We start from the raw sequence: 14,407 nt of genomic DNA, 5'->3' as shown, positions 1-14,407 counted from the left end.
CTTGTGGAAATTATGATTTCAGAAATGGCTAGAAGTGGAATACGCATGTCCTAGAGTCTACCTGAAAAGAATAAAACTGGGGAGCCCCCATGACAACTGGGGTCCCATGGGTGGGTTCCCTGCCCAACCCTGTTTTATTTAGTTGTACCAATATGGCCAGAGATGTGGGGAAATGAACCACACCAAACCCAACCAGCCAAAGCAAAGAAAGCAATGTCCTCTCCTCTTTTTCACTGGGCTTTTATGTGCTAATGACCACGCCTAAGCTCTTCAGTCTCAGGTAGGAATTCAGATCAACACTGCAGAAGGATTTTCTAAACAGAAACACAGCAAGAAATTACCACCAACCAGCCAAATTCTTTGCAGTCTGTGCTGCAGGAACTGAGTCAAGAAAAGCTTCATGGTGCAGGAGCAAAGCCCTGGTGTTCAGCTGGTAAACCTGCACTGGGAGCTGAAAGAACCCATGGAAAGCCAGAGCATGAAGACATCTAACCGAGAGGGAGACAGGTGGAAGGAATGTTGATGTTTATGGGCAGAAGAGCATCTCTGGACAACAGGGATCAGCAATATTCGATGGCAGTCCCAGCAGTGCACCAGCCTCCGGCCCATCCTACAGGAACCTTCTCCAGGCAGCACAGCTCAACCACTCTCACACAGCAGTATTCACTGCCACGTGTAAGGAACATTCTTTCACCCTCACCCGGACGTGCTGTAACAAATTGTGAGTCCCTCTGGCAAAAGGTTCCACCAAACTTGCACTTATTCTCATCCTGCCCAGGAGATGCACTCCATCAGCAAATAAGGGATAAAGAAAAACACACCTTAAAAATACTTCTTAGTCTCTCCAGATGAACTGATTGGTGAGCTGGCAAGCACAACAGGCTAGGATGATGTGCAAACATACAGTAATACCCAGAATGAGATTATTGCACTGATTTCTTTCGCAGAGGTACGTAGGTGTAGAAGAGACAGAAGGCTGATGCTGAAATCTAGGATCCACCAGAGAAGCAGAGAGGATGGAGATGTAGAAAAGGCAGAGGGAAGAAAAGGAAGCAGGAGGAGAAAACTCCTAAGTGCCTTTTTTTAATTCTAAGTCTTCTCAGACTTGCTTAGCTCTAATCTTTAATTCATATTTTCATTACAGTCTCTTTGCTCTGTAAAGTCTGCATTTCATGTAAAAGGAGCAGCTCAAACATCAATTATTTGACATAAGTCAACCCCTTGTTAAAGTCCTCTACTCTACATACATGTAGGCTCCAATAAAAGAAGCATTAAACATTCATTAAATTAGAAATACATGAAGACAGTGTCTGCCACTCTTTGCATACAGATATGCTTAATAATCCCAACCTTCTAGAGCATCAAAAGCAAACCCATCTCTAATCCTTTTAGAAAACCTGACCATGCAAAACACCCCAACCTCCTGCAATTTGCCTGTGAGTCACCCAGAGATATTCACTCTTGCAGGTCAGATCCTCAGCTGGAGTAAATCAGAGTAAAACAATACTGCCGGCATTACACCAAGTGACACAGACTCGGGATTTGGCTTTAGGCTTCTCTTGCAGCAAAGTGGTTTACAGCAATGTAATTGGATAATAATGTCACTTCTGGTCTTTTAAGTTACACCAAGAATCTGATAAGGTGGGGAATTGCAACACCACATCTGCTAATTTCAGTACTGCCCAGGCTGCTTGTGTTCTGCAAAAGGAATGTGGTTTCCAAACCTGATCCTAGGAAATTTTTCCCCCAAAAAACCCGAAACCCACCCCCTCCTCTACAATACACTATCATGATGATAGTGGATTTTGAACTAACACTGCCGTAGGCTTGTGCACACAAATTTCAGCAACATTTTCTCAAGGCGAAACAATCACTGATGAGCAGATGCTTCTTCATAAATATTTCTGAGTTTAAAGAGCAACACAGACCTCATAACGTGTTTCCCACATCTCTGTGAGCTGTGTCTGCTTAATGAGAGCTTTGGAGCAAGTCCCGTCCAACAAACAGCTTCTCATAATCCTCCCCAGTCCTTCTCTTTAGGCTGTCTGTAGACATTCATTTTGAACTCTGCTGGGGTGGGAGCACGGAAAGATGGTTAGAACCTGGGGTACAAATTCAAGAGCAGTGTTCAGCTCCTCCCTGGCCTTAACACTGTCTGGCAGAGTCTTCTGCCTTGTTTAATATGTGAATTATCCTGTTCTTGTTTCCTGGGCATATGAAGAGAGCACAAAGGCTCGGGAAGCATTAGCGGACCTGTAAGCGTGCAGATGAACACATCGGGTCAAAAGGGGCTGCTGTCCCGCTGGCTCCCAACTGCAGCACTCTGTGAATGGAGCTTTTCCCGGCAGCATCCCTGTCACTCTGACACTACACAGTTCAGCAGCCACCGCTTTGTGTGAGCACTGAGCTGTGTGATAGAGTTAATCACATTAAGTGCTGTTCAATTCATGCCTTTTTTGTTCTCTTAAGGCTTTTCCTCTCCCTTGCCTCTTTTAGCCTCTCCTTCTTTTAAACTTCAGGAGGTGGCAGATTCAACTCAGCGCGCCTTGATGCTATCCAGCACCAGGATGGATAATTTTGGAAGGTTTAACCTCTATATACCTTTCCAAAGCTTTTCACCATTAATAGATGACTCTTCCAACAGCCGTGTCCACAAAGAGCAGGTCACAGTCTCAAGTCAGCAGGGCATTTAAGCATCTGGATAATCCAACTGTGGGAGATTTCCAAAAGCACTGGAGGGGCTAGCCCTTGGCAGATTCTTACATGCCTAACTCTCATCAGCAAGTTCGGCATCTTCGTGCCTTTAACCACATGGCCCAAACTGATGGAAGTGAACGACCTCCACTGAAAATCAATTTCAGTGAAATTACTTCTTTTTGCAAGGAACGGTAAAGCAAGTACTGAAGTATTTTGTCAGGTTGATGACTGCCTGGCCCAAACATACCACCTTGTTTTCAGTCTTTATCTTATACCAGCTTTTAAATCAATCCTTTTTTTCCTCTGTTGGTAATCAAATCACTCCTTTAATTGAGCTAACAGGGCACCACAGTTGACATTCCTGCTGGTAAACACAAAGAACATTAGCCGACAATCAAAACCACATCCTTTGTAGTCTCAGGAATCTTCTTTTGCGTTCAGTCTTCCAAAAACATTGATTTTCATAGCTGGCCACAAAGACTCAGTGCAGTGGGCTCTGCCATCACAATGTTAAGGCGACTTCTACAGGTTCTTGCAAAAATGGAAGACGACTCTTGATTTGGGGCGGCATCTCTGCATCAGCACAGCAGCACTAAGGAGTCACCCTTGAAAAAACCACCAGCCCACATGTGCTGGGCAAGTGCTGCCCAAAGAGGACCAGGTCCTTCCTGTGACCCCTCAGCCTGAAATCTGAATGGGAAGGTGGTGGGGGTGTCAACTGAGTACCCAAAAAGCTGGCTGGCTGCCACGAATACTTCATCCACCAAGAACGAAGGGTGATGTGGCTATGCTATGCTACCAACTTCGGTCTCCGGCACCTATGAAGAGGATCGTGGAGTCCAGTAAAGTCCGGAGTGGTGGATACATCTTCTTGGCTGGTCGCTCTCAACTTGCATCTGCACAATCAATCAGCATATTGCATAGACTTTGACTGAAGGGGTTTTAACTGCAATCTTAAAATCTGGCCATTTCAGGAATTCCTGAAATAAATTAGAAGAGGAATTTTATTTAGTAGTTTTTTCCTAAAGGAATCTCCCCATGGCTCCAAACCACTGTTTTCCATAAAATAAATGAATATGAAGTCTTCTCTCATCCTCTTGCCACATTTCCTGTGTGATCTTTATCCTGCAACAGTTGTGTACAATCAAGTGGCAGATAAAACATCCTCTCCCCCAAACCTTCCTTTTTTTCCTCAAATTTTTAGTAATTTTTTTCCACACATCATTTTTTTTTTTTTTGTCACTGATCATGTTAGCAGCAGATGCTTTCCAAAATGACCTGGAGATTCAGTGATCCACATCTCGCAGATAAATAACAAGCTATATGTATGCAATAAAGCACAGGTAACTTAATATCCAGGCACTGGATTATTCAATATTAAAATCTTAGCTTTTTCAAGATAGCTGATAATTTGGAACAATAGATACCACGTGGGAAAGTTCTTTTTGTCAATATCGGTTGACAACTTGCATTCTTAACCCATTACCTTCACTTAAAATACATTTACACGGAGCCTTTTGTTCCCCAAAATCCCAAAGAGTTTTGCAAAATAAACACATTGCCCCCCTAAGACAATAAGAGTAGGCATTAATTTGCTTGTCTCCCTGATCCAGAAGAAAGAGCCTTGGTCATTGACTGTATCACCAACACCTCTTTTGCTGGCATCTAGATTTTCCTGGGAGGTCTACACACCTGAGTGTTAATCACTATTCACCCTGCTAAATTTATGGATTTGTGAAGTTCCTGAAACAATTTTCACTCGACGTGTGGCTGGGCAGGATGGGAACAGCCTGGTCTGGGTGCTGCCCACTGCCCGGCACCAACTCCCCTCGCTGTCCATTGTGGAGCCTTTCCGAAGGGACCCCCCTTTGTCCCTTGGGGACTCCAAAAAAATCTCCTGCTTAGAAAAAAAGTATTTCTATAGATCGCTTGCTAGGAAAAGGCAGCCTCAAAGGTCAGCCCCCTGTGCATTGTTCTACACAGCGACATGCAAAATGCACTTGGGGACAAGCGTCGCACCTGTTTGTTTTCTGAAGGAAAGGCTGCCCTCAGCTGCGACGGGCGGGGGAAATCCTTGGGGGGTTTCTGGGCAAAATGTGCTGTGTTACAGAAGGAACAGGCTGGGGTGCAGAATACTTATTTCAAATTAACTCGAACTGAGAAATAACGAGCAGCAAGTTTATATTCCCAGTAAATAAAGAGAGAAACTAGGGTAAAATGTGGCTTTATATGCATGGAAATAAATCTTTATTTACTCACTTTTGTGCTCATGCCCTCAAAGATGAAGACCTTTCTATGGATTTATTAATATTTATAGCATATTACAATAAATACCCATAAGAGCTTTGCCCAAATACACGCTATTTTACCAAGGGAGAAACAGCTGAAGGTCAAAGGAACCCTTTACTTCTGTGTGGAGGGCAGGATCATGCTCTTTACTTTGGAATCTGTATCAACTGTGATAATTTAAAACTTTAATTAAAGATTCAGTGACAGATTATCTACAAAACGTCTTCCTGCTGCCCAGTATTTCATCATGAATGTCTCCAGAAGCCCATGCTGAAGTGAGTAAGCACACTTGCCAGGAAGTATTTCACTGTGGACATGTTAGCTTTTATCTGCCTTGTTGGGTAACAAATTCTTTTGTTGAGGATTGGTGGCAACAAAAATTAAATTAAAAGCAAAACCAGACCCTAAACCAGAAATTTATAATGCTTATTCTGTTCATCCCTCAAGAAAATGAAAGTGCCAAGGCAAAGTCTATTTTAGCAATTGCGTTAATGTATGTGTAAATGGGTGAAAGTGCCTTTGAAATGCTCTGAAAAGAATTTCACACTTTAGAGAGGAGAAGAAGTTAACAATTCTATTGTGGCATTTATTGGAATTTCTAAATTAATTTCCCGACACAGCTGTGCCATAAAATCCTCCATGATGACGAATTTTTGCTAATGTCGAGATTATTTTTGGATGTCATTCTGAAGGAGTGCTAAGTAAAATCAGGAGAACATGGGTCACCGGGAGCCCTGCATTGCCCTTTCCTTGATTCCCCTCACCTCCAGCTGTTTCCTAAGCAGCTGCGAGGTTGCTCAGGGAAAATTTCAACTAGTTTTTCTCCCACAAAGCAGCAAACGCAGGACAGATACTTTAGTGGCATGAAGCTGAGCCCCCTTAGAGCAGCGTGTCGTTAACCCAGCACAGCGGTGGAGGAAGGACCTCCTAGGCCACCCGGGGACTCCCTGCTGGAGAACATCTACTTACTCCCCCAGAAAGGGCATGTTGAGACTGTGTGGTTTTGACTCTGGACAAACAGCACTGGGCAAGGTGAAATGCAATTAATTTCTTCCTTTGCACACAGCAGTAGAGGTGAGAGTTGTTCTGGGCTGGCAAAGAAGAGGAATCCATTTAATCCAGATTACAGATTAAATCAGATTAATGGATGCGAATGATGATACACTGGCAATTCCCCCCATCCCTGCATCCTTGACAGACCATGTCCAAAGGCTTGCAGGAAACATAAAGAGCAACCTCGCAGTGATGCATAAGGAAGGGCTTCAAAAACCACACATCCCACCAATAATGAGGCTCAACCCGCAGCAGTGGATGGATTTATCGGAGGGTTTGGAAATGAAGAGTTCAGGGTCAGATAAGAAGACCCAGGGGAGGTCTGAATAACACCACACAGGCATGTCTGCAGCCCTGGACACAGGAGGATGAGGACCTTGTTGGGGGGATTTTTGCTCAGAAAAGCTTCATCATAGCAGTGTGGATGGATGTTCTTGCTGGGGGGCAGGAGGGATAGCACAGATGGTGGCAGCCACGAGCTTGATTTTAACAGTGATGGGCAAGTTTCAGATCCCACAGAGGAGAGAGTTAACAACAGCTGACACACTTTTGTCTGGAGAAGTCACAACAACTAGAAATAACAACTCGGGGCCATAATTCTGCGGTCTGTCACTACCAGGAAACGTGAAATCCAGTGACCTTTCATCTCCACGACAGAAATACTGCGTAGCACCTGGAGCCATCGCCTTTAAAATCCACTCTGACAAATCGGATGATGGGACATGAAGGAGAAAACGTCCTCTTCCCACCTCGCCCCCAAATTTTAGCCTCCCAGTGAACTCTGCCTGCTCCACGTGTAATGTGGCATCCCCTGCTGAGCAGAGGCAGCTTTGCACAAGCTACACCACATTTAGCAAAGCACAAGATAACAATTCTATTTCTTTTGACAACAAGGAATAAATCTCCAAAGCCACTTGTTCAAACTGCTCTTAAATGATGGTAGAGGGAGGGAAATTGATATTGGCTTTTTATGAATCTTCAGGTCAGGTACGTTAGAATCAACAGATTTTTGCATTAACCTCACTGCTTCACAGCATTTTTGCCCTTGGCAAGACATAATTAAGAAAGGCATGAAAATCTATCTGAATGTATTGAGAGGAAATTATTCTCCCGTTAATGGCAACAACAGCTAAACAAGCTGCAAGCCATGCTGCTAACGGAGTGCAGGAAATGATGCAGTGCTGTGTTTTATCCTAAGACAAGGATTTTCCATACCAAAATTTTAAGGAGTAGCTTTTGAAATGAGGATTTGCACTACATGTTGTCCTGTGGATTAACTTTCCCCCCGCAACAGCTGTATCCCTTGAGCTCCCCTGTTTGCCAGTCTAAAATGATGACCACAGGGATTGAGACCAAGCTAAAATCTTTTCATCACATGGAAACATGGCACTGTAACTGTATTCACCACTTTGGTAGAAAGCGAAAGCTACTGGATGGAAGTAAAAAACCCTAATAAATTAAAAAAAAAAAAAAAACAAACAAAAAAGAAGGGGGTTTCAGGCATTCAAGTGGCTCTGTCAGCTTGTGTTATCTTCATGCATTTGTGAAACTGAGCTTTAACTGACTGGCTCCAGTGGAGAGCCAAAGGATAAAATCTGTGTCTCAAAAAGAACAGACAGCTTAAAGTGTTTTGATCCTCTTTCATTAGAATGTGTCAGAGGGATTCAGAGGGGGAAAAGACACAACAACGTCTCTTACTCTTTCACATTAAGTTCCCAAAATGTAAGAGGGAGGGAAGGGTGTGCGCCATGCTCGGAGCTGCATCCAAGAGCAGGAATAAAATTTGCTCATCAGATTCTCTGTGACAACAGAGACTATCTTGGTGCCAACTGATTTCCATCACTGTGTGAATTATTTCATTGGTGAAGGATAAAGCCAAAACTACAATCATTGGCCAACCATTACCTGGTCAGCCCCCGGAGCAGAAAGCCCTGCCAGCTGGGGGGTCTCACAGCTCATCCCAGCAGCCAGACTGAGATGTGGAGGGGTTCAGCTCCCCTCCACAGCACCCCCATGTAGATACGCTCCTCATTCCCAAGGAACTGCCACACCACCGCACTGCCTCTCTCCTTCATCCACGGCTCAGAGCTGTGCTGCAAGCCCTGGTCTCGCTGGCCCCAGACACCAGGATCCCAAAGGCATGCAGGCTGCTTGCAAGAGGATGGGGAGAAACGCTTCCCTGCCTAAAACATGTTTCAGAGAACTTTACAGCTCTATCTCCAACAGATGAGTGAAGAGAGGAGTGGAGAAATTCAGCAAAATCATGAAGGAAGCCTCCTGGCTGCTAGTTAAGGGTTCCAATCACTACACTGTGCCCTGGAGCCCCTTCAGTGGGTGGCTGATTTTCCTTCTGCCCTCATTCCCACCAGCAGGAGCTGCTTCTCTCCTTTTCCTCCTGGTTATTTGGGAACTTTGTTTTGGAAGAAAGATGCTACCCACTCCTGGTCACCAGGGATGTTGGGGACAACAACACAGAAAGCCACAGACCCCCGAAGTGGAGGAGTATGGTTATCGGGAGAAATATTCATGGTGGTGAGGGGTTGGTAGGGAAATCCAGCAGCTCCTGGACCTGTGTGAAACTACCTTTGAGTCTGCACACTTGGGAAGTCTGATGGATGTTCGCAGTTTGGATTCATGTGACGTGAACCAGATGGGAAGTAATCGGCAAGTGCTCCCACTGTCAATGAAGGGGATTCAGCATGGTACCCTACACGTGATGGGAACACAGAGGCCAAACACACATAAGTAGCATTTCTTTGGGTGTAAATGAGTCTGAGCTACGGTGACAGGTATGGCAATGGCCAGTATTACCCTCCCAGTCACCAACCCAAGACATTAATCTTGTTGAGTGCAATGGGAAACCTCACACGCAAGCACAGCGGGCTGTATGCAAAGGTGGTGCAGAGAGCTGTTTAACACACTTTTCTCTGAAGTTCGTAACCAACAAACCAATGAAATTTCCTATTAATATTTTCTGCTTTTCAACAGAAATATAAATCTCCAAATGAAAACCTTTCAAAATATTTTTTTTTTGAGTAAAAATAATGGTTTAATATAAACCTCAGGATTCCAAGTAGTATTTTTGGTATAATGTTCCAGATCAGTATCAATGTTGCCAGTTCCTTCAGTAAAAATATTTTGCATTTCCAACTCTTTGCTTTTTCTCTGTCTTAAAGAGCAGAAAATGTATTGAAAATGTTATTTCTTTGTAAACATTTTCATTTAGATACAAAAGCAACCATCACTCTCATCCAGCAGTGGTGATGTATGTAAGAGGAAATATATGTGGAAAGTGAATTCTAAACATGAGAAGATGAGTCTAAGTAGCTATTTCTTGTACGTTAAGAAAGTCATGAAGAGGTTTATGTCAAGCTAGTTTACTTTTGAATCTGTCTTTGTATCTACATTAGGAGAAAAACGCTTTTCCAGAGAGGTATGTGCATACAGGCTATGATACAAGCCTGGGGAGACCTTCTTGGACACAGATTTATTTTCCAAAGAGGTACTTTCGGTCATCCCAAAAACTTTCTTGAAAGTGTTGCTGAATCTGACTCCAATTCATGAAACAGTTCCAGCAGGACAATGTGGGCCAACACTATGCAGACAGACTCCAGCACAAAACTGGTGGCATTACAGGCTTGGCAGGCATCTTACTGGTCCCAGTGGGAGTTGTGCCATTGATGAGTTTTCCCCTTGCCTTAGGCAATAACCATTGGTTTCTTAATTTAGTGATGGAGACTGTCTCTTTTCTTATATACTTGAATTCAAGTTAGACTAATTATGAGAAAAAAGCAAAGAGATATGAAACAACTATCACCCATATCAGGACTCAATCCTATGAAGCCTTAACACAAGTCAGTGACCACACAACCTCTATGTGAAGACACAGTGGCCTTAATTTTCACAGTTGCCACCTCATAACTGAAGCCCACACACAAGGAAAAGCAGTAGCCCCAACACCAGCCTGTGCCAAGAGAAGCAAACCTCCTGGCAATGCATCGGTAACAACATTTTGCATAAAATGTTTCCCAAATATCTCTTTGTTAAAGCCAATACAGTACTTTCTTACCATTTTTGCAGACAGGACAACACTGTTCTGGTTCATAGACTGGGTTGACACACTCAGGAACTGCGCAGTCTGCTACAACACAGTGAACTTCATTGCTGGGCTCGCAGCGACACCATTCGCATGGCGAGGGCTAGGAACAAATCTAAAATTAGCCCATTTCTTTCTGTAATTCACAAGTTTGCAACATTTCTACCTTGCCATAAGAAAAACACATCAGCGTTTAATACTTTTTGACTGCATTCATTCATCATGGAGAATACAAATTAACCTATAGGACAAAATAGCAACACCTGAAATAGGCAACCAGAACATTAGAAAAAACAATGAGCAGGATACTTGTTTTCCCGGAGAGGGTGTGGGTTTTTTTAGCTTTCATGAGACTTTAGGTCCCTTTGTCAAAAAAGTCCAAGCCGAAACCGCTGGGTAGTACCTCTGCTCTACCCATGTGAGAGCAGGATTTTTGGAAGATTGTGAGTGGTGGTTCCTCCCAGGAAGGGATGGATTCGGAAGGACAGGGTGATTTTCCAGGTCATACTCATATCTCCTGCAGGCCACCACTGCCAGCAAACCCCAGGCTGTCAGGAAGGTGTTGCTGGGTGGCCTGTGCATCAACCAGTCCCTTGATGAGTTTTCATTCCTACTTTTCAGAGCAGAGGAGAACAGTGTTGTTCTTGGAGGGGCAAAACCATTCCATTCTGTGTTTGTGCAGCACTTACATCAGGTGGCTGTGAACGCTTCCGTAATGGAACCACTAGATCTGGTCCTGACCCCACTCCTGCCCATTTCAACAAGGTTTGTGAGTAACTGTCTCGCATGGAATATGTAAATAATTTAGAGCCTGAATAATTCTGCTGAAGTCAGGGATTTCTGGATTAAAGCATTCAGATAAATGGTTTTGTTTCAGCTCCGTCAATGCAAACAGGAATCTCTATCTACCTCCAAATAGTAGAGAGTTGTCACTGTCTCACCTTTGCCAAGCTGTGGAAATCTATTGAAAAATAGGTCAGTGCTTTAAGGTTCCTGGTGTCCTTATGTGTGTGCAAGTCTGATGAAAAGATGACAACAAAGCTAAGAAAGAAGAATAAGAGGAGAATTTGAAAGGTAAATAACTTCCTTTCAGTACCTGTAGGTTCAATACATAACTCCCAACCCCTCAGCAATGGTTAAGTCCATCACTAACACTTGAACAAATAAATATGGGTATTGGAAAAGATTCTGCTTTCTGTTGCATTGGTGGGAATCTGCAGCAATGGGAATTCCTCCATATTAAAAAACAACAACAAAAAACTGAGATGCAAAGGAACAGAGGTTTCATTCCCATGTGTTTCAGACCCCAGTGATGTGTCACTCATTTCTACAAGACAGATACAACCTGTGAGCCCTGGTTCTGGCAGGTAAAAAGCTTTTCAGTTCACCTCTAAGAAGCTCCATATGTCTCGAGTCAAATAATTTATTCCCAGGAAATTCATTTCTGCCTTAAAATGCACTAATTAAAGCTTCCCTTGCTTTGTCTCAGCGTCTGCAGTCTATAATTCCCATCACCTCTCATTTGCTCAGGGCTTCAGCAATTTAGACAAAATCAGCACTCCTTGAGCAAGGGAAGAAGTCTGTGGAGGTGGAATTCCTCTCTCTAATTATCTACCCTCATTCAATCCTGCTTTGATTTCTGTCTGAAGCACCAGAAATCTAAATTAATTTGACTGGCATTTCTTATTCAAGGCTATTTAATAAGAAGAAACAATACAAAAGAAAATAGACAAACTATTTGCTAAGGGATCAATAAGAAAATTGCTGCTTTGTTTTTACTCATTTTAATGGCTAATTATATGGAGCAGTAGAACTAGATCTTGTGATTTGTGGAGGCTTTCACTAATGTATCCTTCAGGACTTGTCCCCATCTTCACTACTCCAGTGGCTGCAATGCTAAGAAATATGTGATGCATTCCCAGGTCTGCAACCCAATCTGCTGCTTGAAGATGATCAGCACAAGTAGAAGATGACCCTGAACGACTCTGCAACTGAGTAAATGAGACATGACACACACAGCTTTTGCTTTTGCATTGTTGGTGTAACCTGAAAATGACACTGTAATAAACCATGATGTTGTTTGACATTGAAAGCAGCTTTTCAAGATGGAAGAACCACACACAATTAGAGGGAAAGCACACCTCGGCGGTGCGTGGAATGGGCAGTCAGCAAATGAAAAGGCTGCTTTGGCATGAACAACAAGACTTTTCTCAGTTGCCTCCTCTTCCCCATCTTACGAAGTTCAAACTACTTAGTCTTGCCTCTAGGATCTTCATCTATCTGACCATTTTGTTCACTTGCCAGTGCCCCTTACCATGGTTCTTACCCAGCTCCTCTCCTCCACAGGTGACTCTGGCCTTCCTGCCCACTTCTTTAATGAATATCTAGTTACTTTCTCCCATAAGATGTGCTTTGGGATCTGATTTGTAAACCTCTGCCCTTTCAGAAGAAAGGACTTCGCCCCGAGTACACTGATTGAGCATCTTTTTGCTGTTGTCTGTGAGCTCTGCATCCCAGCTATTAATTTCCCTGGAGGTACTCTTCTTGTGGAACAACTACAGGACACGGGCCAAAAAAATTCCTCTATTTATCTACACAGGCAGTATGTAGATGAAGCGGTGAAATTATGGATTTGGAATCAGTGAAGAAGAGGAAACTAGTGAAAGATGTCCCACAGTTTTGTTTCCTGATTCCCAATTTAAAGGTTTAGCCTCCACAGAAGAGGGGGTCACTGAAGTGGCCACTGAAGTTCAAACAACAGCTAACACCGGTTCCTGAAAAGAAACTCTCCTCCCTACTGAAAAACAAGGTTGAAAAAATACAAAGGGTTTCTGAAGTCTGAATGAGAGAGGACACAAATCAGAGGCTATGCCATTCCCACATGGACAGTGGAAATGCTTTATTGGTGTCCCTTAAAGTGATATTCTGGAAAAAGTGTCAAGATTAAAAGACCATAAAAGACTTGGGCCTGAAGACGATTTATTCACTCCACCTGTCCAAGGCAGAATAATCTCTAGAAGACTCTCTAGCAAAGGATTTGTTAGGAAGGATATCAGCAGATGTTGGTGCAGAAGCATTTTTCTCACCGTTGTCCAAAACGAAAGGATGTTCATGGTACCCAGCCACAACACAGATGTACACCCACGCAAGAACCACATGGTTCCTTACTGTTCAAGGGTATGGTGCTGTCCCACCCAGCGGGGCAGCCGGAGGAAGGAGTCAGTGCTCATCTGGTTGAGTGGCTGGAAAACCTTAGTCTCAGGTGCTGTCAAATGGGAAACATCTGCAATCAGCAGAGGTTGTTAACAAAGAAAGAAGGAAGGAAAATTAAAACAGAGAATAGAGAATTCACATTGCTAATAAAGATTTTATGTGCATGAGCACATAATGATAAACTTGATAGATTATATAAACAAACACATGAAAAAGGAAGCAAAGGAAACAGAATGAGAAACAAGGTACACCCTAAGCAGGAGAAATGAGGAAGCCAAACCAGATGTGGATACTTTATCTTCTAACCTTCACTCTCGCTCCTGTACACACACCATGTCCCACTATTTTCACCCTCTCTTTGGAAGTAAATGTCAACACGTGTAGGAATTATGTTGCTAACGTCATCCAGCTACTCCTCACAGTGATAAGGGGCTCCCTCTCTTGTGGGGCTGGGCAACTGGTGAGTCCTTTTTTAGGTTTCATAAACCCACAAAAATTTCATACCCCTGACCGGTCTGCACTTGGATGGCTCCAGCAGCCCCTCAAGTCATCCAGAAGGATTGGAGGATAGACAGACAGATTGTGTGATCAAACAGTTATTCAGGAAAATAGCCTGATTCTTCCCAAACTTAAAGCAGAAATGGATAAAAGAAAATGAAAAATTGATTTCAAATTTCAGTGTCTAAATCTACTCTTTTATGCTTTTCTACAGCTGAAGAAATCTGAATCAATCATTTTCTTAGACCAGGGCAGCCAGAACAATCACAAAAATAGGTGACACACAAAACTTGAAGTTTTTAGGCAAGATCTTGAAAGATCGTGCTTTACCACATCTGAGACATCTCATTTAATCATAGAAATTCTCTTGTCCCAAATACCTACTGAACTTCACCTGTAGTTCACTCTCTGTTCTAGCATTGTCCCCACCTACAGCACACTAAAACACCTCTCTGCTGTCCCAAAGATGTGAAAGATTTTTCTGTCACATGCAGATTGCCCTGCAAGAGTGTATTACTGAGCAGTAAGTATTCTCCTTGAGCAAATGGAGGAAGTATATAC

At 43.2% G+C, this 14,407-nt stretch overlaps 1 protein-coding gene across 2 annotated transcripts in view; it reads right to left on the bottom strand.

The window, feature by feature from the left end:
• The window catches only part of VWC2L (von Willebrand factor C domain containing 2 like), a 53,052-nt gene that overhangs the window by 21,505 nt on the left and 17,140 nt on the right, over positions 1-14,407 (bottom strand). Inside the window, exons 3-4 of one of the 2 annotated variants that reach the window (XM_065841124.2) lie at positions 10,109-10,238; positions 1,773-3,677 (exon numbers count right to left, since the gene is read on the bottom strand). In XM_065841124.2, coding sequence (XP_065697196.1) covers positions 3,652-3,677; positions 10,109-10,238 — 156 coding nt within the window. In that variant the 3' untranslated portion in view covers positions 1,773-3,651. Of the gene's footprint in view, positions 1-1,772; positions 3,678-10,108; positions 10,239-14,407 lie in introns of those variants that run through there. The other variant, XM_065841121.2, reaches the window with a different exon arrangement.

This window comes from Patagioenas fasciata, chromosome 7 (genome assembly GCF_037038585.1).
Source record: "Patagioenas fasciata isolate bPatFas1 chromosome 7, bPatFas1.hap1, whole genome shotgun sequence".
Classification (NCBI taxonomy): domain Eukaryota; kingdom Metazoa; phylum Chordata; class Aves; order Columbiformes; family Columbidae; genus Patagioenas; species Patagioenas fasciata.
This window is presented reverse-complemented; position numbering and strand designations above follow the sequence as displayed.